This window comes from Eurytemora carolleeae, unplaced genomic scaffold (assembly GCF_000591075.1).
Source record: "Eurytemora carolleeae unplaced genomic scaffold, Eaff_2.0 scaffold813, whole genome shotgun sequence".
In the NCBI taxonomy this organism is placed as follows: domain Eukaryota; kingdom Metazoa; phylum Arthropoda; class Copepoda; order Calanoida; family Temoridae; genus Eurytemora; species Eurytemora carolleeae.
Genome location: NW_019396702.1, coordinates 141,942 through 165,321, shown reverse-complemented (window position 1 = coordinate 165,321; position 23,380 = coordinate 141,942). Strand labels below are relative to the sequence as shown.

Sequence of the window (23,380 nt, the reverse complement as noted above, 5' to 3'; positions counted from 1 at the left end):
AGCTATCTTCTAAAACAAAAAAGTTAGAGCCATTTGAAATATAGAGGCCGTCCTCGAAATCTCGAATTATCGGAAACTTTCCGGAGCCATATCTCCGGCCTCGGAGGTCTCAGAACGCTCATCTTCGGGTTCCGGCATTTTTTTTCATATCCCAAATTGTATGCAAAATTTCAGCAAAATCTGTGACATGCCGTCCATCAGGTGGCTGACTTGACATGGAATGACCCGAAACCCAATCGCCCACTCCTTCTATTCAATTCTTCCTGGTGAAAAGAGTGTTCAAAGAGAATGATCATTCTGAAGTTCATATTATTTCATTTAACTTTATTCAGTCTGGTTATTATATCTTTTATTATTGTAATATTTTCACCAGGACTCGGCTAGCAAGGTTGAGCCGGTCACCACCTACGACGGATTAGACAACGAAGATCTGTATGTCAAGTACAAGAAGCTCCAGCAGCAGTTAGAGTTCCTCCAGGTTCAAGAGGAATATATCAAGGTATCAGAAGATTGTTTAATGTTTATGATTAATATTTAATATTATGCCCATAATCTAGTTATTTAAATAGTAAGGCTGTCTGTTTGTTTGTATGTATGTATGTGGCCATAAAGCATAAACCTCTTGATCGTTATGCCACACATATTGATTGGAAGCTCGGTAGAACCACGGGAATGTTATTAGATTGGATTAAAAAGTCTAGTTTTCACTTCCAGACAAAGTTGGGATTCCAAACTACCTTAGAACAAGAGTAAACATTCTTGTAACAAATTGGAATTACTTATTATTTTCAGGATGAACAGAGAAATCTGAAGAAGGAATATCTCCATGCCCAGGAAACCAACCCAAATCTTAAATGACAATGATAAGCTTAGATAAGATAAGATAAGATCTGGGGGCGGGAGGGGGGTAAAATTTATCAAGATTTTATTATTTTTTTTATCCTTTTTGATACTTATAACCTAAATTTTATTTATTTCCAGCTAAAAATCATCTTTTTCTCCCAATTTAGCTATAAACCACCTTAACTAACATACATAACTTCGGGGGGGGGGGGGGATTTTCAAGAAGATAATCACCCCTGAGTTCTTTATCATTGGTTGTTAATATCTCGAGTGGGGACATAGTGTGTTTCTTAAAAAATTTGATATAAAAACAAAATGTTTACTTTTGGTTGTTTGTTGTGAACAGGAGGAGGTGAAGAGGATCCAATCCGTTCCTCTAGTTATTGGTCAGTTCCTGGAGGCAGTAGATCAGAATACTGGTATCGTTGGGTCTACCACCGGCAGCAACTACTATGTTAGGTATGTTTATATCAAGGTTGTAAACAGTGCTTAGGACCAGGATCCGTTGGATCCGCAAGATTTTGGCATCCTGGATCCGGATCCTCAAAAATATGCTGATCCATGATCTGGATCCAATGGGGAAATATCAACTAAAGACTGCAAAAAAAAACTTTTTTGCTCACAAACCCCAAATCTGAACTGAAAAAAGAGAGATTATTAAAATTCCCTGATATTAATGGTTCATCATTTATTAGCATTAAAAAAAAAAACGAAAAAAAGATGAAAAATAATTTGAAAATTCTGCTTTGGATCTGGATCCTTTTATTTTCAAGATTAGTTTGATCATAAACAATGGTTGTTAAGTAAGATTAGATACTATGGATGCCCTCCAATGTACTAAAAATGTCGTTTTTATAGCAATGAACATTTAACATCTTCATAAATAGCGGAGGAAATCCTCCCTAACCAACATTGTTGACACTTTATCTTCCGCTAATGATCAGTTACGTCGTATCATATGAGGATTTTGAGTGTTCTTTGCTATGCATTTGACATTACCAGTACATTAAAGCGCATCCAGATTATCTATTCTTACTAAATAACCTTGTTCTTATTCAAATGTGCTTCCCTCAAACTTAAATTTTCTCATCCCTATATTTAATTTAAAGTTACACCGTCAGATTGCAAAGATTCAGGTTCAGCGTTTTGGAGGAAAAATCAGTTTTTTTCATAGTTTCTCGGAATTTGTCTGAGAGTTATAGATTTTGGAACGGGCAGTTACCATTGAAATTGAAAGTTTAACGTTTAAAAAGTACCATAAAAAGGCACATATTCAAATTTTTATGGAAGTTGAATATTTTATTTTTAAATTCATTTGCAATTTTCTAAGATATTTCTATTTGAAAAGAGAAAATAAACCTATGGTTAAAACTTCAGATTAAAGATTTTCGAGTGTGTATTTATTGAAAGTTTTTGGTGTACAAAGTGCAATATAATTGAAGATTTTATCTAATCCGTAAAAATTAACTTTTGTTTGTGTTTAACCGCGTTGACGGTTTTGGTCCCACAAACCCGGGAGGTTTCATTTTGAAGCTTGATTGATTGATTATATTCTAGGATTTTATCTACTCTGGACCGTGAATTACTGAAACCCTCAGCTAGTGTAGCTCTTCACAAACATAGTAATGCTTTGGTTGATGTCCTTCCCCCAGAAGCTGATTCATCCATTTCCATGCTAGGAAACCATTAAAACGGATTTAATTTGTTTTTTAAAGGCTTTGACAATATTTACGGGACATTTTTCAGTCAAAAAATCTTGAATTTTAAATTTTTAGAAATAAGGGAATTTTGAAAATATGCTTTTGTTTTCCTACTTTTTGTAACTGTTTTTTACGTAATTTCTATTTTTCTTTAAAAATGGTTTTTAATAATGATTTATCAACTTCATGCGTTAAGGAAACAAGAAAAGGTTTATAATGGTTTAAACTCCAGGAGCCGACGAGAAACCTGATGTTGCGTACTCAGATATTGGAGGTAAATATATTTTAAACTAGACTTTTTTATTTCAAATGAACACATTTTCAAAATTTATTGAAAATCGAATTTTGTTGGAGGCTAGTTTTTGAAATGTTGATCATTCATAAACCAAAGGCTGTCTTGACGAAATAAAGAGTAGAAATGATTTTACAGTTAAAATTTCCATGTTAAGGAATGGATATGCAGAAGCAAGAAATGCGTGAAGCAGTGGAGCTTCCTCTCTCTCATTTTGATCTTTACAAACAGATTGGTGAGTCGATTATTTAGATTATATTGATTATCTAGCTTTCTTAGATCATTTTGTTAGTTTTGAAAATGTTGACCATTCTGATAATGTTTATCTGGAAAAAGAGAACGATGTGTTGATTGATCGATAACTTTATAAACAAATTGATGGATTTATTCATTGTTAATTTTAATTTATATTAACAAATTACTCATATAATTTAATAAATACTCTTATTTTGTTGAATTTTTATTCTTACAAACAAATTGGTGATTCGAATCAAAAATGTCCTTATTTTTATTCATAATTTAGGTATTGACCCTCCCCGTGGTGTACTGATGTACGGCCCCCCTGGTTGTGGAAAAACTATGTTGGCAAAGGCAGTGGCTCATCACACCACAGCTTCATTTATCAGGTTTAATCTTATTGTATGGGTATTGGGTATATCTACAATCTACATATATTTATACGTGTCTGTGTGCGTGTCTGTGTGCGTGTCTGTCTGGGTGGGTGTCTGTTTGTTTGTATCTAATAAAAGTCAAAACGGCTGAACCGATCGGGCCTAAATTTTGTGTGGAACCTCACATGACCCCAGGAAAGGTTTTTGGATGATCAAGATTTTGAAAATTAGCCTCCTACAAAATTCGATTTTCAAAAATTTTGAAAATCCACGATTTTTTTTTTAAATCCGTTAATTTTTTAGTGTTTTCAATTTGTACAACGAGAAAATGTTCACAATTGAAATAATAAAGTCTAGTAATATATATTTTATTGAATAATCTTTCTTCTCCTCCCTCTGTAAAAATAAACTTTGAAATTCTCAAGATACTTCATTTTAAGTGACCCTCCATTTATAGAATGGAATGTCCAATTCATAACGATACCATTTATTTTTTATTTTACTAGATAAAAAATCGTTATTTTCAATTGCGTTTTCTTTTAAAAATGACCTGCGAATTTTTGCACTGAAAAATTATGAGAAAATTGTGAGAATTCAACTCATTTAGATTTTTCTCATTCTTACTCAGATGTAGTTTTAAATATCAGAATAAAAAGTTAACACCCATAACGATTTTGACAATCCCTTTAACTTTGTTAAGGGTTGTTGGATCTGAGTTCGTGCAGAAGTATCTAGGAGAAGGACCGAGGATGGTTAGGGATGTGTTTAGGCTGGCCAAGGAGAACTCTCCAGCAATTATATTCATTGACGAGATAGACGCCATTGCTACCAAGGTTAAACTTAATTTACATACAGTGGGACACATAAAACTTAAGAGTGATATCCTTTTGAAAAAAAACTGATAATTGTCGAGTAAGATTCCATTGCTACTAAGGTATAACATAAATCCATACAGTGACACACATTAAACTGTGGAATACGAAGACGGCTGTTAAATTGATTATAAATATTCATTGGAATTGAAAAACTAAACGAGATAGGTGCCATTGCAATTAAAAGAATGAACTAAATGTTTTAAGTATTACTAATAAGAAATATTGGCCTTATATTTTCTTTAAAAAAAATTGGTTTTTTTTTTTTTATGCGGAATTCGTTTTTTTTTCAGAACTAGTAAATTGCGTTGTTTTTTGGGGGAAAAATAAATGATTTTTTGGTAATAAATACAATTTACACTTTACTCCTTAAAAAGGAGAAGAAGAAAGTACTAAAATAAGACTAAAGCATTTATGCTTTTTATGATTTATCATTATGAGTAATGAGTAAATAAAAATACTATAATAATGATAATCTTGCAGAGGTTTGATGCTCAAACTGGAGCTGATAGAGAGGTTCAGAGAATCCTTCTAGAACTCTTGAATCAGATGGACGGGTTCGATCAAACAACAAACGTCAAGGTAAACTCTTCTTGAACCCTTGAATAAGATGGACGGGTTCAGAGCTAAAGAAGATTCATGTCATATTTAGGTCATCCAGGATTAATCTGGAAGAACTTTGTTAAGTGTACACCAAACAAATTCTACATTCCAACATTTAAACAGATTAAATCTGACTTAAATGGTTTCTTAACTCTGTTTCCTGAATTCTACACAAAGTAAAGTCTTACACTTGCCCCAAATTTTCTTGAGGAACCATTGTATTAGATATTTGATTTGTTTAAAAATTAACATGATATTTTAAGCATAAGGGAGAGTAAAAATACTTGGTTAAATCAGATAAAAGGCAAGACCATCAAGTTATGGACAATCGACATAATTATCTTAAGCATTTTTTCTCAAATCTTTCAATTTTCACACCTCGACTGCTTTCTAAGGTTAAATGGATTGTTTTAGATTTCAGCCAAATCGAAGATGCCGATTGTCAAACACAATTTTCCCTTTGTTTGGAAGGAGCACAATGTTATTTGCAGTGCTTAGGATCCGTTGGATCCGCAAGATTTTGGCTTCCTGGATCTGGATCCAGATCCGTATCAAAATTAAATGGATCCTAAGCACTGGTTATTTGCCACATTTAAACCTTCAGAAATCCTTATCTTCAACTTGTTTCTGGAAAATATCCTTATTTTAGGTTATAATGGCCACAAACAGGCAGGATACTTTGGACCCTGCTCTACTTAGGCCTGGCAGGTTAGAATTCATCCCAGGGGTTTATTTTTTCTTCGACCCCCCCTTCCCCTTCATTAAAAGTAATTTTCTTGTAAATTATTCAAGAAAACTTTTCGTGAAATTGGTGATGGGTCTCTTAAAAAATGTATTTCCACTTTTTTAGTTTGATTTTTTAAATAATTATTTAATCGATTTGGTTTGTGATTGATTAACTGATTGGAAGATAGACTGTAGAGGTAAATGACATTATTTGGCCCGTTAGTTACTTTAAGTAACTAATATTTTAGTTATATATTTTTAGAAATTAATGCTTTATGTTGTTGTAGAATGATTGATTGATTTTAATATATGTGAAATACATGAGTCCATATGATTCCATCCAACGCGATCCCTAATGTTGACTGATATGTGGGGCAGAAATTCACCATGTCAAGTAGTCGAAAAATTTGCATACTGCAAGGGAACATTTATTTTCTGTAAATGAAAATTTTATCTTTTACATAAAGGACTGATGTTACATGTTGTACAGTGTACACCCATAAAGGACTGATGTTACATGTTGTACAGTGTACACCCATAAAGGACTGATGTTACATGTTGTACAGTGTACACCCATAAAGGACTGATGTTACATGTTGTACAGTGTACACCCATAAAGGACTGATGTTACATGTTGTACAGTGTACACCCTATAGTGTAGTACACGTACACAAAATGACACTGTCGCTGTATTTTCCGTCCCAAAATGACCTTTCAAGCCAGGTCTAATCATGATTACATATGGAATTATATGGACCCATGATAAATTGTGGTAAATGTTGTATATTTGTATTTAAATATAATTAGATTGGACCGAAAGATTGAATTCCCTCTTCCTGACCGCAGACAGAAACGTCTCATATTCTCAACTATCACAGGTAACCATTGTCAATATTTATTGATTGCAATCAATACCCACGTAGCTAAAATTGTTTTAAAAAGTTCATAAACATATTAATTTGTATGGTAAAGTACCGGAAAGAAGAGTTTGTCAGTGCTTATGTCAAAATTATTGTTTTCGATAACCGAAACCTGTATAGGCTTCGGTAATATGGATATTGGAGCGCCGACCCCTATTTTATTATTGGTCGTCATTCAAAAATAGTAATGATAATATTAATAAATGGAATACCAAAGGCCATTTTTGCAGAAAATTGTTTTCATCATTGCAACTTTTTTTTAAGTTGGAATTACCTTTACAATAAGTTCAAATTCTATAAACTTTAAATAATCTAATCTAGGGAAAATGAATCTATCTGACGAAGTTGACCTAGAAGACTACGTGGCGAGACCTGACAGAATTTCAGGTGAAAATTTCAGATTTTTTAGTTTGATTTTAGAATTAACCTAAAAAAGAAACTTTTCGATCATTTGATATTAGCTAAAAGGTTGGAAAACAAATCATTTTAAAAAATATGTTAAAATTCCGGAAGATTTTACTCTTGCTTTTATTCAGGGGTTTATATTTTCCTTAAAAATTTCCCCCCCCCCTAGAAAATCTTTTTTATAGAAGTTTATGTTTTTTTAGAGGTTTTCTCACTAAATTTGGGAATCAAAATTATTTGGTAAAAAGTATCAAGTACCTCTGCCATGTCAAAGTCAATTTGACAATATTAGAAAATATTATAAAACTGTGTTGAATATTAGAGTGGGGTTTAGTTTGAATAAAAAAATATTTTGCAGTTCAACTTTATTCTCTAGAAATAATATTCGTGATCTTATCTAACTTAATATTTAGGAGCGGACATCAACGCTATTTGCCAGGAGGCCGGTATGCATGCTGTCCGAGAGAACAGATACATCGTCCTACCCAAGGACTTTGAAAAGGGTTACAAGAACAACATCAAGAAGGAGGACGCGGAACATGAATTTTATAAATAAGGACCCAAATATCTCCCTGACGTGCCCCCTTTTCGTTTTCTGTACCTAAATCATTATGTTAATATATATCTTTGTCCAATTTAAGGAAATGTTTCCCTAGTTTTCAGACGAAAAATGGTAATTAGTCAGCCCCCGCCCATGCACCAAATGGGCGGGCACCAGATGGGTGGGTTCCACCAACATCAGCCGGCAGTTATGCAGAAAGGTCCGCCTGGAGTGCCGATGATGGGTCCGGACGGTCAGATAATCGATTTCGACGGGAAACGATTACGGAAAACGATGATGCGGAAAACCATCGATTACAGCAGTTCTTTTCTCAACATGATTCAGAATAGGGTTTGGCAGAGAGACTTCAGAGANCCGGATTTTCGACTTGTGTAAGACCTTTTACAGTTTTGTTGGTAAGAAAACGCTTATTTTTGATATTCTTAATACAAACCTATTTCGCACTTAATCTGAAGAAAAGTTATCTTCTAAAATCAAATATTTTCTCAATATATGGCAAGTTAATTTTTCATTAATAATATTACAGTGGTGTATATTACTTTTATGGACGAGTTTTAGAATCATATTTTTCGCCAAATCCACAACTTAAAAAACATGTCTACATAATTTACAGGTTTCTGAAGCCCGCGCAAACTTCGAAGAAGTTTGATTCGGCAGGGGGGGGGGGGGTATGAGCCTCCTTGCAAAGACATTTTTTTGATTTTAGTAGTATAATTTTTGAACAAAATGATAATTATTTAAGCAACCTTTTGGGTATTTAATGAGGTTGCACAAGCAACGAGATTTACCAGTAATTCAAATGGAATTGTCCTATATTCACTGCACAATTGTTGTGTTTCATGATCATTGAACTATCTAAAAACAAAACTTGAGTCTTATAGTCGTCTTCCTTTTCAATAGTTGGAACACCCGGACTCAAAAAAGGATTCCAATACTGGACTTCACCACAAAAAAAAACGATAATTTGATACGTGATATGATCCATTTTCATGGTTTTAGGGTTTGACCTCCTGAGGTAAAATACATATCTTGAGGTCAACGACCATCAGGATCATTTAAGGTCAAAAAGGGGGCTCGGAATGAAAATAGAAAAGTAAGACACCTACGATTGGATTCCTAACCTACCCCATTTTAATTGATTCTAAATTTGAAAGAAAAGTATATTTGACCTCCGGAGGTCATTAATATTTGGAGGTCATAAACAGTTTGGAACACCCGGACTGAAAACAGGATCCCAATTTACTGGATTCGGCACACCAAGAAACCTACGATTTTATAACTCATATATAAATATAATTTCATTGAAATTATATTTAGACCTCCGGAGGTCATTGATATTTAGAGGTCAAATACCTTCAGGATCATCTATGGTCAAAAAGGGACCTCGGAATAAAATCAAAACACAGAAAAACCAATGATCTACTTTCAATGATTTAAATCTTGACCGGAGGTCAAAATTAGAAAAAAAGTTACGATGAAATATTGTCCGAAAAGCTCTTGATATGATTTTATTTTTTGGTGGAAAATACTCCTTATGAATGTACAATATGAAATATATTGACAGATTTGGGTGAAATTATCCCTGCTTAAGGGCAACTGTGCGGGCAACGCCTGGTATTTCAGCTAGTTAATAACATCGGCATTTTTTAAAGGTTAAAAATCCCTTTAAGTGGGTTCGATCTAGTACAAGAACTTGAAAGGTTTTTGAAACTGACTCATACAAATGTTCTACAGTGAAACCCATTAAACTGTAGAAAAGGAATAGAATAGGAGTGGGTACACTTGGTCAATTTACATTTCTTCAACTTAAATTTAGTTTATAATGTTAAATTATCATAATTTCTTCTTATCACTATGAATTAAAGGAAATGTTAAGGATCAAACTATGTCCAGAAATTCTCGTTTGAAAGTTTTGAAGGATTAAAATGTTGGATTGTTACGCAAAAATACGTATAAATAATGAAATCACTGAACGTATTTTAATTATTAAATAATCATCAAATTATAGTATGCATTTGTACTTAAAATATGATTCAGTACAAAAACTTTCTATTGAATCAAAGAGGGGGGGGGGGGTAAAACGTTGAAAGATATTATGGGGGACTGAAAATAATTTATTTATCTTTGCATTTTTGTGACATGATTAAACCCCTATTTTAAACAATGTTTTACCACTGTTTCTAATATTCTTTGGGGAAATAATAATTTTCTGCAAATAGATTTTAAAAAAAAATATTTTAATGTCTTTCATCCCATTCGTGTATGGTTTCTGAACCAGGACTTGGCTCATCTTTGCGTCCATGATGGGCTTTGATTTAAACTCTTGAACTTCAATTTTCAAAAAATAACGAGGAAAATTAGCTTATAATATTGATAACGCAGATGTCCTTTGAGTGATAAAAAAACCTTCTCTAATTTCTTATTTGCTGTTATCTAATTTAAAGATGAGCTATACAGCCAGATATTCAATATACAGGGGGGGGGGTATACACCCCTGCAAGATCAAATATATTGAATTTAGTATGTGTGTTTTACCTGTAGGATGCCTCCCCCCCCACACACTTTATTATTTATTGTTTGAACCACTAACGAGGCATTATTTAGACGAGCTATACAGCCAGATATCTGCTATTATCCCTCAATTGTCCCACCACAGCAAATCCTGGACAATCCTGTTAATGCAGTCACTACAAGGTATTTCATTTTATTCCTTAGTAAAATTAAATCTCAATCCCATTCCCTGGAAGGATGAAACAATTTCTTTTTTTCGTGTTCCTTTTGGTCATATTTTTCCTTAAGTACTCTCTCTACGTTTCTCTTGTGTACTGTTTATCAACTTTTTCCTTGTTTTTGTCTTTGCTTTGTGTGTTTTCCCTAGAACTCATTCTCTTTTGCTCTTACTTTGATTTATTCTATTTTTTTTTCTTGTACGCACTTACTAAGATGTAAGCACTAGAAATATCATCAATATTGATAACATTTTAAAGACATGGTTTTATTTTCTAACATTTACAGTTCTGTATAATATACATGTTTGAGTACATTTTTTCTATTAATGTGAAAAATTCTTTCTGTTCAAAACAGTCAAAAATGTCGTCATCAAACGCCACTAGTAAAACTATTAAAACATACGAATTAAACCAAGAGATGAACATCATTAGAGGAATACTAGAGAGTGATGGGAAGATGTACAGAATATTTGCATAAATGAAGCCAATGACGAGAAGTATTGTTATAAAGCTGCCCGTTTTCATACAGTGTTGATTGATGGTGTTCCTGATCTACTTCATGATATCAGCAACATCATTTCAGGGTGAAACAGATCTTTCTGGGTCATCTCCTCCCTTCCAAGAGTCTCAATGTTTTCCTTGTTCAATAAAGGATTTTAGTTTGATTGAACTGTAGAGAAAGGTGTTATGCTTGCTCAATTTCTATACCGCCCGCTTCAGCATTGTGTAATTGAACTGACTGAGCCAAGTGTTCATTGCTTATTCTTGAAGAAGAATCAGTTTGATCTACTTGACCCCTGCTGTTAGAGGGAGCATCATGTACGCATCATGTACTTGAACAAACAATGTTGATCCTTGATTTCTTAACATATTCCAATTCGAAACTTCTAGAGAGGAATTTGTTTGATCTCCTTCATCTTCTCAGTTTGTCCCACAATGCTCTCTTACACTTGTTAACGACATTGCTCTTTTTTTCCTTATCAATGTCCAAAGAGATGAATCAAAGAGGAATCAGTTTGATGTTTCACCTCTATTGTGATTTTCTTGAAAGTTTCTTAAAATCCTAGCAATGACATGGATCGTTGTTTTCCTGTAAAGCTTCTACGGGGCAACTTTTTGAGGCAACTTATTTGGAAGTTTTTGAGTTAATCTCTGAAGTAACTTCTTTAATGTTAGCTTCAACATCATGCACCCTTTGCAATGGACCTAAATGCTTTGTCCGAGTGTAGGAAGGCCAGCCACGACAATTTCTAGTCCAATCCACGTTCTCCTCATTTTCTCGTCCGAGCCACCTCGAAATCTTCGTCCTTCGAATATTATCTTTTTAAAGTGTTCAATTCTCCAAGATAAACAACTTTTTAAGAATCCGGTCACGTTAGAGCATTAACGAAATATTAAATTTTTGTAAATAGAAAGAAATACTTTCAATAGAATTTAAGTTTTTGAGTGCAATGTCCTGAAAAATATGCACATTTTCAGATAATCTAAGTGTAGAATGCCGCAAAAATTCCAAGTTTATAGAACTTTAAATGTTTTTGTTAATTATAGCGAAAACCATAGATTTTTTTTGGGGTGGTTCCATGGGGAAAATTATAGGCAGAGGTATGCCAAATATTTTGCTATTTATTTGTATCACGAAAGTTAGCCATTACGGAGGCAGAAGACATTTAAGTTTCACCTAAATAAACTTTGACATCATTCTCACGGCTTTGAAGATTTCAACATGATGTAATCATTGCAATACTTTAGTCTATCCATATGTTATGCCCTAACGTGGCCTGATTTTTAAAAGATAGCTTTAATATTATATTGAAAAACTTTATATCCATAGTTATCTTAATATTATATTGAAAAACTTAATATCCATAGTTATCTTAATATTATATTGAAAAACTTTATATCCATAGTTATCTCAATATTATCCTAGACAACTTTATATCCATAGTTATCTAAATATTATATTGAAAAACTTCCATAGTTATCTCAATATTATATTGAAAAACTTTATATCCATTGTTATCTCAATATTATCCTAGACAACTTTATATCCATAGTTATCTAAATATTATATTGAAAAACTTCCATAGTTATCTCAATATTATATTGAAAAACTTTATATCCATTGTTATCTCAATATTATCCCAGACAACTTTATATCCATAGTTATCTCAATATTATCTTGAACAACTTTATATCCATAGTAATCTCAATATTATCCTAGACAACTTTATATCCATAGTCTTAATATTATCTTGAAAAACTTTAAACCCTTAGTAATCACATGGTTATCCCGGACAACTTCTTATCTCATTGTTCTGAAGAATTTGTGAGTTGTGATTACATTGTTATTCAGGAAAAGTTCACAACAAAATTTGTGTTCACCGTACAGTGTACAGTGTAATATACAATGTACATAATGCCAATTTTATCAACCGTCTGAAATTCTATGTAGAGAATATATTCTCTACATAGAACTAATCATGAACATTGAACTTCTAACTCCATCTATTTATTTTATTCCCAACTATATCGTTTAGGAGCGTCTAGTGGTGAGTTTACGCTTTGGAACGGATTAACTTTCAACTTTGAAACCATTCTTCAAGCTCATGACAGTCCGGTAGGAAATTATTTTACTTAATCTCTTGTATTAAATCTGTTGAATAATCTGCAATATCATGACAAACCATTTTGTGCAACAAATCCTTTATCTTACACCTAAGTCTTTGGTACAATAGCCCAAACACATCGCTTGTCCATAAAATGGTTAATATTGTTAAGAAATCATTTGAATGATAACAAACTCTAATTTATGACATATTTAAGACATTTTGTAGATCGAACATTTCGCGGAAAGGACTTTCCGTAAGGACATTCCGTGGATATGACACTTTTTAGATATGACATTTCAAATATAAGGCAATTCATTGTCAGAAAAAAAATTGAGTTTCTGGAAAAGTTAAGTAATTCACCTTATCTATTATCATCTTTGTTTATGAAACATTCATAAATGTTCTTTAAAGAAATGTCCGGTCTAAAAAGTGTCCTTTCTATAAAATGCCCTTCCTGTGAAATATCCTGAAATATCCCGTCTTTAAAACCAAAAAAAAAATTTCTGAATCCGAAATCTGGATCTTAAGGATTTAAGAAATGTCCTACCATATTCTGTATGTCTAGGTTCGAGCCATGAAGTGGAGTAGCAATGATAGTTGGATGGTTACCGGCGACCACGGTGGGTATATAAAATACTGGCAGTCCAATATGAACAATGTCAAGATGTTTCAAGCACATAAAGAGCCCGTCAGACAGGTTGCATTCTGGTAAATATACATTTTTTTCTTTGATTAATAGATTGAAAAAAAGTTAAGTTCCAATGTTGACAAAACAAAATTGCATTTATGATTTATATCATAATAAAGAGATAACGATAAAGTGCTAAAACAGGACGATGAAAAATCAATTTTTAGAAAGGTCGTTGAACTATCATTTCTTAGTCTTCATAAATATAAGAAACTAGGCTTTTATAGCGCTTCGCGCCCATCTTCTATTTCAATTGTGAACAATTTTCTTTACATACATTGTAAAACAAATACATAAAAAATTCGCGGATTTTATAAAAAAAATTATTTTTTGAAAATTCTATCATCCGTGTGAAGTCCCACAAAAAGTGTTGGCCCGATCGGTTCAGTCGTTTTGACGTTTATTGGATACAAGCAAACAGACAGACAGTGTAAGCAAAGTATATTTTTAGATAAGTTTTATTATTTTTTTTTTAATAGAATAATAAAATATTTTAGTCCCACTGACACCAAGTTCGCCAGCTGTTCCGACGACGGAACTGTTCGGATTTGGGATTTCCAACGGTGTATGGAGGAGCGGGTAGGTTCCTAGTTTTACAAGGGATTGTTTCCAAAATAATATGCCATTCTTTAAAATGGGATAGTAGACGTAATGTCATGTTACTATCTAGTCTTCATTTATACAGGCGCATATCCGGTTTACAACGGTATCCTTTAACTTTTATCTGAGTATCACTGGGGAGAAAAGGCGACATTTTTTCCTGTCTTGAAAAGTGTTGAAGTCTGACAATTTACTTTCAACGTCTCTGATTCCATTAATCCGCAAGTCACTTTTACAGGGAAATCTATTTGTAAAGAATCCATTTTTTCATGGAAATCGTTCTGAGCCATACATAGGTTTTTAAAGAACCGGTGTGAATCAGACATTCCAGTTAATTAACGTAGGTTCATTTAAAATTATGTTTACAGTCCCTTTACTAAAGTATAATCGATAATCAAGGATTTTCTTCAAACTTTAATAAAGATTTAGTGGTATTTAACAGGAAATTTAACAAATAAATTACATTACCTCAATTTTCTTATCCTTTTTATTTATACTTTATCATTCTGTATTCTAGCTTTCTTATGTTTCAAACTTAGCATTCTGCTAGGTCTGAAGTTCAAAATCTTTTAAGTTGCAAAGATATAGAGATATAATTGAAATTTAAAGTTTGACGCAAGTGTTGAGATGCTTTTGTTCTTCCTCGTTTTTTGTGAAAATTCACAGGTTAATAAGGGTTTTAGAGTAGTAGGTAAATGTTTTCTGTTTAATCTACTTTTTTAAAGTTTTCAATGGTTACATTTCTTAAAAACAACGAAATTTTTGTCTTTTTTTCCTTCCCCATGTTTTTTATCGCTTTTGTATCTCTTTTCCATTACAGATTTCCAATATTTTCTAATATTTGCAGGTATTGCGAGGACATGGATCTGATGTGAAATGTTGTGATTGGCACCCACAGAAGGGGATTGTTGTATCTGGGAGTAAAGATAATCAGCAGCCGCTTAAACTCTGGGATCCTAGGAATGGAACGGTTAGTACTTAAACATAATATACAAGCTGAAGGGCTCGACATTGCCCGTGAGAAAAAAAAAATTGAGAAAAAATTTTGTATTTTTTATAGCCAATTGCACTCCCCGGCCACCACTGAGTGTCCAAAAAAATTTCAGCCCAATCGGTCCAGCCGTTTGGCCGGCTTTAGGCAACATATATATATATATATATACGAATGTCTTGTTTTTTTTTATAATATATTATTAGCCACTTAGATGATTATTTTCCATCCTATTGTTAGAAGATTTAATACGTTAAGACCGATCTAATAAAACTCGAGCTTTTGGAAAGACCGATTCCTTAGGTTGGCTTCTGATTGGTTCTGACTCGACCAATGAGCGACTCCTTTCAAATTCTCTGTCTGCATATGCAGACGGAACAACTGACGAAATCCATATCAAAAGTGAAAAAAAGGAATTCTTAGAGTAAAATACTTTCAAACGTAAAAAAAACTAAAATATCTTTTTCATTATTGATCAGATAATGGTTTTAAGGGAACCGTTGTGAATCGAGCATTGTCATCTTTGCATGAAAGGTCGTCTTAAATTACGCTGACAGAGTCCCTTTATGGAATACTGTCTAAGGATGCTCTAAATCAATTTTGTTATTTTCAGGTTTTGACGACGATACACGCACATAAGTCCACTGTTATGGATTGTAGGTTTAACAGGAACGGGAATTGGTTACTCACCGCTAGCAGAGATCATCTATTGAAGCTATTCGATATCAGGTAGCTTTTCATACCCCTATCTCCCCCTCTATTGAATATCTGGAAGCTTTTTCACTCACCCCCCTCCCCTTCCCTCTATTCGAGATCGGGAAGCTTCCCCACCAGTGCTTAGGATCCGGATCCGTTGGATCCGCAAGATTTTGGCTTCCTGGATCCGGATCGGCTAAAATATGCGGATCCACGGATCCGGATCCAAGGGGTAAAATATCAACCAAAAACTGCCAAAAAAAAAAAAAAACTTTTTTACTCCTATACCCCAATTCTGAACTTTTGAAAAAAAGAAAGATTACAAAAATTTCCTCATTTCTGAATGGTTTTTAAGTTTTAGGATAAAAACAAGTGAAAAAAATAAAACAAAAAAGTTGAAAATTATTTGTAGTAAAAAAAATTCAGTAAATCTTAAAGAAACGACCTGGATCCGGATCCATTTTTTTCCAGTGCGGATCCAGGATCCGGATCCGGATCAAAATTAAATGGATCCTAAGCACTGATCCCAACCCCTCTATTCGAGATCGGGAAGCTTCCCCCCCCCCCTCCCCAACTTCAGTTCGATGTCACAATAAAACTGTTATGAATTGGACAATGGTCAATGGACATGCCAGTCTTTAAATAGAAATCCACGTTAAACTATGTCTAAGTACCTTAACGATGATTTTGTCGTTAATTTGAAGAAATTTTTTGGACAATAGATAAGCTTGGTGGGTGGTTCTTAAAATAATAACCTTTAGTTTATAATGAAAAGATATTTAACTATTCAACTTGTAGAATAAATAATTAATATTTTGTCATTTAGAAATATGAAAGAGGAGGTTCAGACCTTCAGAGGGCACAAAAAGGAGGCGAGTGCTGTAGCCTGGCATCCTATTCATGAAGGTTTATTCTGTAGCGGGGGTAGTGATGGTTCAGTAATTTTCTGGCACGTCGATCAGGAGAAGGAAGTGGGACAAATTGAACAGGTACTATTCTACATTCAAGAACTGGATTCAAATCGAAATGGAAAGGATTCTTCTTTTTTTATGTTTTATGGCATATTCGATTTTACCATCAGATTTCTGCTACAGACGCACTGGAGGGTATTGTTAGAACTAACAACTTTAAGTAGAAAAACGACGATATCATCCACCAAGTCTAGATTCCACCAGTCTGCAAAAATGTTAATTTAAAATAATAGGTTCTGACAACCGGGGTTCTAAGTGGTCCCAGGTAACTCCCCAGCTATCTTACCAAAATCAGAAAACTTGACTTCTCAAACAATATTGATAAATTGGTTAAAATCATATTTTTCTCAGAATTTTGCCATGCTAGCAGTCAATTTTCCAGTTCCAAGCAAGCTATAGAAACGAAACTATTTCTAGAATTCTCAAATCAAAGTAAAGAAACTATTTTTCATACCTCTAAGATGTAACTTGAGTACTGAGGCGTTAAAATGGCGCAAAGTATTTTAGCAGTATTTATGCCACAGAGTTTATTTAATAAAGATGACCATTGACCGGTTTGCGCTTACGCTCTTATAGCACCATCACCTTCTTACACTTTACATGCAGGAAAAGTAACTTAACAAATTGTAAAAAATAGGTTATTCAAGAATATATACTTTCTTGTCTACATAGAACCTGTTGGAGAACAGATTTATGTTAAAAAAAAACTTTCTCAATTTCGTAAAAGTATCTTTTAGTCCTTATAACGCCTCTAGTAGTAATGTAACAATTAGAAGTTATAAGAACAGTTATTTCAAGTCTGATTTGAGAATTCTAAAAAAATGTAGGAGATCTAATTGTTAGCATGGCAAATTTTTGAGAAAAATATAATTTTAATTAATTAATCAATATTGTTTGAGAACACAAGTTTTCTGATTTTGGTGTGATAGCTAGGGAGTTACCTGGAATCACTTAAAAGCACCCCCCGTGGTCAGAACCTGGTGCAGCCTGGTGTAAGATGTAATTTTCACAGGATCTACTAAACTGGCCTTTCTTTAACTCTTCTTTGCATGATCAATGGTCATACCAACCCCGAAACTAAACTTGTGAATTTTATTGCTATTTTTCTTGAAAGCTAAATAAAATCTTTAGTACAGTACAGTACAGTACAGTGCAGTACAGTACAGTACAGTACAGTACAGTACAGTACAGTACAGTACAGTACAGTACAGTACAGTACAGTTTATATTTGTAGGCTCATGAATCTATAGTGTGGACTCTAGTCTGGCATCCTGTAGGACATATTCTCACTACCGGCAGTAACGATCATACAGTCAAATTCTGGTCAAGGTAATTGATTGATTGATATGAGGGAAACAATGATTAAGGATTGATTAATTGATGGAGTGATTGATTGACGTATTGTTAGAATTGTCAAATAACTGGTTGATTGGACAATTATTTACTGACGAATTCATTTATTTCTCTGATTAATGACCTTAATGAGTCATTAGTTTGCTCGTAGATTAATTCATTCATCGATTTTTAGATGACTGATTAAATGTGATCGATCGATTATTTATTTCAATAAGTTTTTGTTCAGAAACCGGCCTGGAGATCCAATGCGGGACAAGTACAACCTGAATACTCTGCCTGCAGGAGTTGAAGAGGATACTGGAAATATTGGAGATATCAACGATACTAAACCAGGTGAGTAGAAGATGATACTGGAAATATTGGAGATATCAACGATACTAAACCAGGTCAGTAGCGTACACTTTAAATGAAAGAAGGAAACCCAATTTTAAGGAGTGGATGGAATGGTTTCTAGTTCTATACCTGGGATAGGTGGAGTATATAGAGTATATTATGTTTAGGAGTGAATGAAGTAGTAGTTGGTTCTAGTTCTATACCTGGGATAGGTGGAGTATATACAGTATATTATGTTTAGGAGTGGTTGGATTGGGTTCTATTTCTATACCTGGTATGGGTAGAGTGCATAGAGTATATTATGTTTAGGAGTGAATGGAGTAGTGGGGTCTAGATCTTTACCTGGTATGGGTGGAGTATATAGAGTATATTATGTTTAGGTGTGGATGGAGTGGGAGTGGGTTCTAGTTCTATACCTGGTATGGGTGGAGTGGATCGAACAGAGAAGCAAGATTTCAAGTTGTCTATTCCTGGTCTTGATGTACAGGTATTAACAGGGGTAAATAGGGGGGGGGGGGGGGTTAGATGTCTTTCCTAATTTTTCTGATATTTTGTAGAATTACTTTTAAAAATTACAAATGTAGAATTACTATTAAAAATTACAAATGGGACATCAACTGGTTCCTCTTTTTGTTAATATTTATAAAAAAAACTTTTTTCCTTTGATTCAGTAATATTATTTTATGAATACATTTCTTGGTAGTGCTTAGATCCGGATCCGTTAGGTTAATCTAGAGCGTCCAAGAAATAATGTAAAAATAAGATTTCTAATTAACAAAATTATGATTTGCCAGGGCGCCCCTGAAGAGCCCTCTCTGAAGAAAACTCCTTTCGTGAAACCTATTTCTAGAACCTTCCAATCCTCGTGGAACGAACCTAAAACAGAGGATAGAGGAGTCAAACGATTATATGGTAAACTTTTTTTTTGTGTTGTTTTTCTTCTTTGATTTTTTTGCAAGATAAGTACAATTTAAGTCTTAAAGTTGATTGATTTTCTATGTTTTGGGGTCAATTTTTCTTTAAGTTTGCGTTGTTTTATTTGGTTTGATTTTTAGACTGTTTTTTTTATTGTGGAATAGAAAGACATCATTCACGCAGTTGTTATAAAGCAACTCGTTTCACCAGTAGCTTGATAAACAACTATGGGCGATAATGTAGGTCCTTGAGTCTCTTCTTTCTATTCCTCAGCATCACGGAACCCGCCACTGGATCATTGAGTTGAATTGGGATTTATTCAGGGGTGTATATTTTCCTAAATATCACCCCCCCCCTTTTGGAAGTAATTTTTTTCTCAAGACGTTGGGTATTTTTTAGGGCTTTATTTGCTGAATTTGGGAAAAGAAATCATTTTCAGGGGAAAGTAAATAAAAATTTGGACACCTTAGGCCTAGATTGGTTTTGATAACAGGATAACTTGGGGGCGTTATCCATGGATACACTGGTTGGACAGGAGCGCCGGCCCCACTTTTCATTGACTGAAGGGTTGTCCTTTAATAATAATAATACTAATAATAATCATAGTAATAATAATAATAATATTGATTTGTCTTCAAATTAAGTGTAGATTGTGATGCATTTTTTAGAAAATAAATTATTATATTTATTGATTGCAGGTGAGCGTGAAAGTAGCAATCTCCCTCTTCCTAGTCAAGTAGTTGGAGCAGGAGTAGGTCCAACTCGTGGAGTAGGTGCTGTAGGAGTAGGTCCCCTTGATCCTCGGAGAAATGAAGTTACTGCTCAACCAACTGCAATCACACTCTCACAACTTCAACAGGTTTTTTTAATTTTGTAATATTAGCTTAGTCTATCTAATACAAAAACGTCATTGTCGTCGAACCAAACAGGCTCAAGTGGCCCACATTTTGGAGTGGGTACAAAACGTCGATTATCAAAACGCCGATTTTCAAAACGTCGATTATCAAAACGTTGAATAACAAAACGACGATGATTAAAAACACCGACTGCTACAAAACGTCCATGATACAAAACGTCGACTGCTCTAAAATGTCGAAATTACAAAACGTATTGTTTTATATGTATATGTATATACAAACATATGTTTAGGAAGCTACAGCTGTTGTAGCCCTGGGTCAGATTATACCTGTTCTTCCTGGAGGCCCTCTCTATCAGTCTATAGGAGCAGGAGAGATGGCAATTAGAGACACATTGCTCAGGTCCAATATTTGGTTTTAAAATAAGATTCTATTTATGTATACTTTGTTTGGGTGGGTGGGTGTTAGTCTGTTTGTTTGTTTGTTTGTCTGTTTATATCCAATAAACGTCAAAACAGCTAAACCGATAGGGTCCAATTTTTTTGTGGAACCTTGCGTGACCCCAGAGAAATATGGATGATCGAATTTAAAAAAAATTTACCTCTTGAACATTTGAATTTGAAATCCCCGACATTTTATTTTATAAAATCCGCGAAATTTTTGTTTGTTTTTGTTTTACAAAGTATACAAAGAGAACATGTTCAGAATTGAAATAGAAGATGGCGCGAAGCGCCCTAAAAGCCTAGTAATAAAAAAGTGTTCATGGATTCAAAATTATAAACAGCCCATATCCTTTGATCCACATTGTGGGAACAATTTAAAATTTTAATTTAAATCAACTTTGAAAGAACTATAAAAATAAGTATTTTAGATCAAATTCACGAAACAAAATCAACATATTCAGGGTGGCCAAAATGTACGGATTGTACGGATTGTACGGATTGATTTTTTTTAAACCCTAAAATTGTACGGATTGTACGGATTGTACGGATTTGTTTTCAAATTGTACGGATTGTACGGATTTTATCCTGGAAAATACACCGTTTTTTTAAACTTTCACTCATTTCAGCAAATTTTTCATGAAAATAAAAAAAAATGAAGTTAGTTTAACTTATTTTCTGCATTCTAGATAATATTAGATTGATTAATGTTTCAATTGACAATCAAAATTCATTCATAAGTTTCCTGTACCCAGTTTCCTGTACCCAGTATCCTGTACCCAGTATCCTGTACCCAGTATCCTGTACCCAGTATCCTGTACCCAGTATCATGTACCCAGTATCATGTACCCAGTATCATGTACCCAGTATCATGCACCCAGTATGTAAAAATTATTTTATTAATCTTGGTCGATGAAAGACTATGTTCATTGTTAATTATGTGATGAATTAAAATATGTGTTCATGAAGTTAAGAAATTTATTAATAATTTCGAACTAGTTTTACAATGTCTTAAATTTAGTACTGTGAGAACCATAAAATTTTGGGATAGAGAGACTGTTCGACTCAGTTTTGATAAGTCTAGTGGGTATTATTCCTATCCATCTATATCTTCCTTGATAAATGTCTAATGAGTATTATTCCTATTCCATTTATACCTTCCTTGATTAATGTCTAGTGGGTATTATTCCATCTATATTCTCCCTGATTAATGTCTAGTGAGTATTATTCCTATTCCATCTATACCTTCCTTGATTAATGTCTAGTGAGTAATATTCCTATCCATCTATATCTTCCTTGATAAATGTCTAATGAGAATTATTCCTATTCCATTTATACCTTCCTTGTTAAATGTCTATAGTGAGTATAATATTCCTATTCCATCTAAATCCTCCCTGATTAATGTCTAGTTAGTGTTATTCCTATTCCATCTATACCTTCCTAGATAAATGTCTAGTGAGTATTATTCCTTTTCCATCTATACCTTCCTTGATAAATGTCTAGTGAGAGTTATTCCTTTTCCATCTATATCTTCTTGATAAATGTCTAATGAGTATTATTACTATTCCATCTATACCTACCTTGATAAATGTCTATAGTGAGTATAATATTCCTATTCCATCTAAATCCTCCCTGATTAATGTCTAGTTAGTATTATTCCTATTCCCTCAATATCCTACCTGATAAATGTCTAGTGAGTATTATTTCTATAGCATTTATACCTTCCTTGATTAATGTCTAGTGAGTAATATTCCTATTCCATCTATACCTTCCTTGATAAATGTCTCATGAGTATTATTCCTATTCCATCTACACCTTCCCTGATTAATGTCTAGTGGGTATTATTCCTATTCCATCTATATCTTCCTTGATAAATGTCTAATGAGTATTATTCCTATTCCATCTATGCCTACCTTGTTAAATGTCTATAGTGAGTATAATATTCCTATTCCATCTAAATTCTCCCTGATTAATGTCTAGTTAGTATTATTCCTATTCCCTCAATATCCTACCTGAGAAATGTCTAGTTAGTATTATTCCTATTCAATATATACCTTCCTTGATAAATGTCTAGTGGGTTATATTTGTAACCTTCCCTGATTAATACGTTCATTAACCTTCCTCAAATAATGTCTGCAAGTATGTTCCTAGAGCGTATATTTGCTCTCTACCTCTCTCAGTGTCTAGCCGCCATAAAACAAAGAGGAGATAAATCTAAACAGAACTTCACAGGTTGCTGTTCAAACCTTTCTAACAGATTTAAACATGTTTTATGATTTACAAATATCAAATAAGTTCAGTTATATTTCGCTTTGTTTCAGTGGTATATTTCTAACGATTTTTGGACCCCCCAGGCCCCCCCCTTTCAATTCTGTGCATGGATCTTATATATTACACATGGATATAATTGACCATGTGGCCGCAGCACTCAGCCCCCTAGCCTGTCCTAGCCGCAGCGCTCGGCCTAGAAAGTGTCGTATAACTAACCTAACCCGTGGCCGCAGTGCTCGGCCCCCTAGCCTTTCCTAGCCGCAGCGCGCGGCCCAGAAAGTGTCTTAACCTAACCTAACTCTTAATAATAATATATAAATACTAATTTACTAATTTCGTCATGTACAAAATTGATAGGAGGGGGGGGGGGGCCCCCCTCCTGGGGTTAGG

General features: G+C 33.7%; 4 protein-coding genes across 4 annotated transcripts in view; all 4 read left to right on the top strand.

Annotated features, from left to right (window-relative positions):
- Window positions 1-7,628, top strand: part of LOC111707558 (26S proteasome regulatory subunit 6B) — a 13,405-nt gene extending 5,777 nt beyond the window's left edge. The window contains exons 3-15 of the mRNA XM_023480672.1: window positions 374-499; window positions 793-834; window positions 1,190-1,302; window positions 2,401-2,522; window positions 2,776-2,817; window positions 2,993-3,070; window positions 3,359-3,461; window positions 4,147-4,279; window positions 4,802-4,900; window positions 5,571-5,629; window positions 6,455-6,525; window positions 6,889-6,954; window positions 7,386-7,628. Of these exons, the coding sequence (XP_023336440.1) occupies window positions 374-499; window positions 793-834; window positions 1,190-1,302; window positions 2,401-2,522; window positions 2,776-2,817; window positions 2,993-3,070; window positions 3,359-3,461; window positions 4,147-4,279; window positions 4,802-4,900; window positions 5,571-5,629; window positions 6,455-6,525; window positions 6,889-6,954; window positions 7,386-7,528 (1,197 nt within the window). The 3' untranslated portion in view covers window positions 7,529-7,628. The remainder of the gene's footprint in view (window positions 1-373; window positions 500-792; window positions 835-1,189; window positions 1,303-2,400; window positions 2,523-2,775; window positions 2,818-2,992; window positions 3,071-3,358; window positions 3,462-4,146; window positions 4,280-4,801; window positions 4,901-5,570; window positions 5,630-6,454; window positions 6,526-6,888; window positions 6,955-7,385) is intronic.
- A 2-nt stretch (window positions 7,629-7,630) lies between these two features.
- LOC111707566 (pre-mRNA 3' end processing protein WDR33-like) lies at window positions 7,631-10,913 on the top strand. The gene is made up of 3 exons (XM_023480680.1): window positions 7,631-7,887; window positions 10,136-10,228; window positions 10,847-10,913. Exons 1-3 carry the CDS (start codon window positions 7,643-7,645, stop codon window positions 10,911-10,913), a joined length of 405 nt encoding a protein of 134 aa, XP_023336448.1. The 5' UTR covers window positions 7,631-7,642.
- A 1,873-nt stretch (window positions 10,914-12,786) lies between these two features.
- On the top strand, window positions 12,787-20,729 carry LOC111707560 (pre-mRNA 3' end processing protein WDR33). The gene is made up of 12 exons (XM_023480673.1): window positions 12,787-12,880; window positions 13,438-13,580; window positions 14,058-14,139; window positions 15,008-15,130; window positions 15,765-15,880; window positions 16,674-16,836; window positions 18,053-18,147; window positions 18,401-18,507; window positions 18,888-18,994; window positions 19,302-19,419; window positions 20,121-20,281; window positions 20,572-20,729. The coding sequence occupies exons 2-12, from the start codon at window positions 13,447-13,449 to the stop codon at window positions 20,698-20,700; spliced, it is 1,335 nt and encodes a 444-aa protein (XP_023336441.1). The 5' UTR covers window positions 12,787-12,880; window positions 13,438-13,446; the 3' UTR covers window positions 20,701-20,729.
- Window positions 20,730-21,607: 878 nt separating this feature from the next.
- Window positions 21,608-23,380, top strand: part of LOC111707565 (uncharacterized) — a 4,576-nt gene continuing 2,803 nt past the window's right edge. The window contains exon 1 of the mRNA XM_023480679.1: window positions 21,608-22,951. Within this exon, the coding sequence (XP_023336447.1) occupies window positions 22,849-22,951 (103 nt within the window). The 5' untranslated portion in view covers window positions 21,608-22,848. The remainder of the gene's footprint in view (window positions 22,952-23,380) is intronic.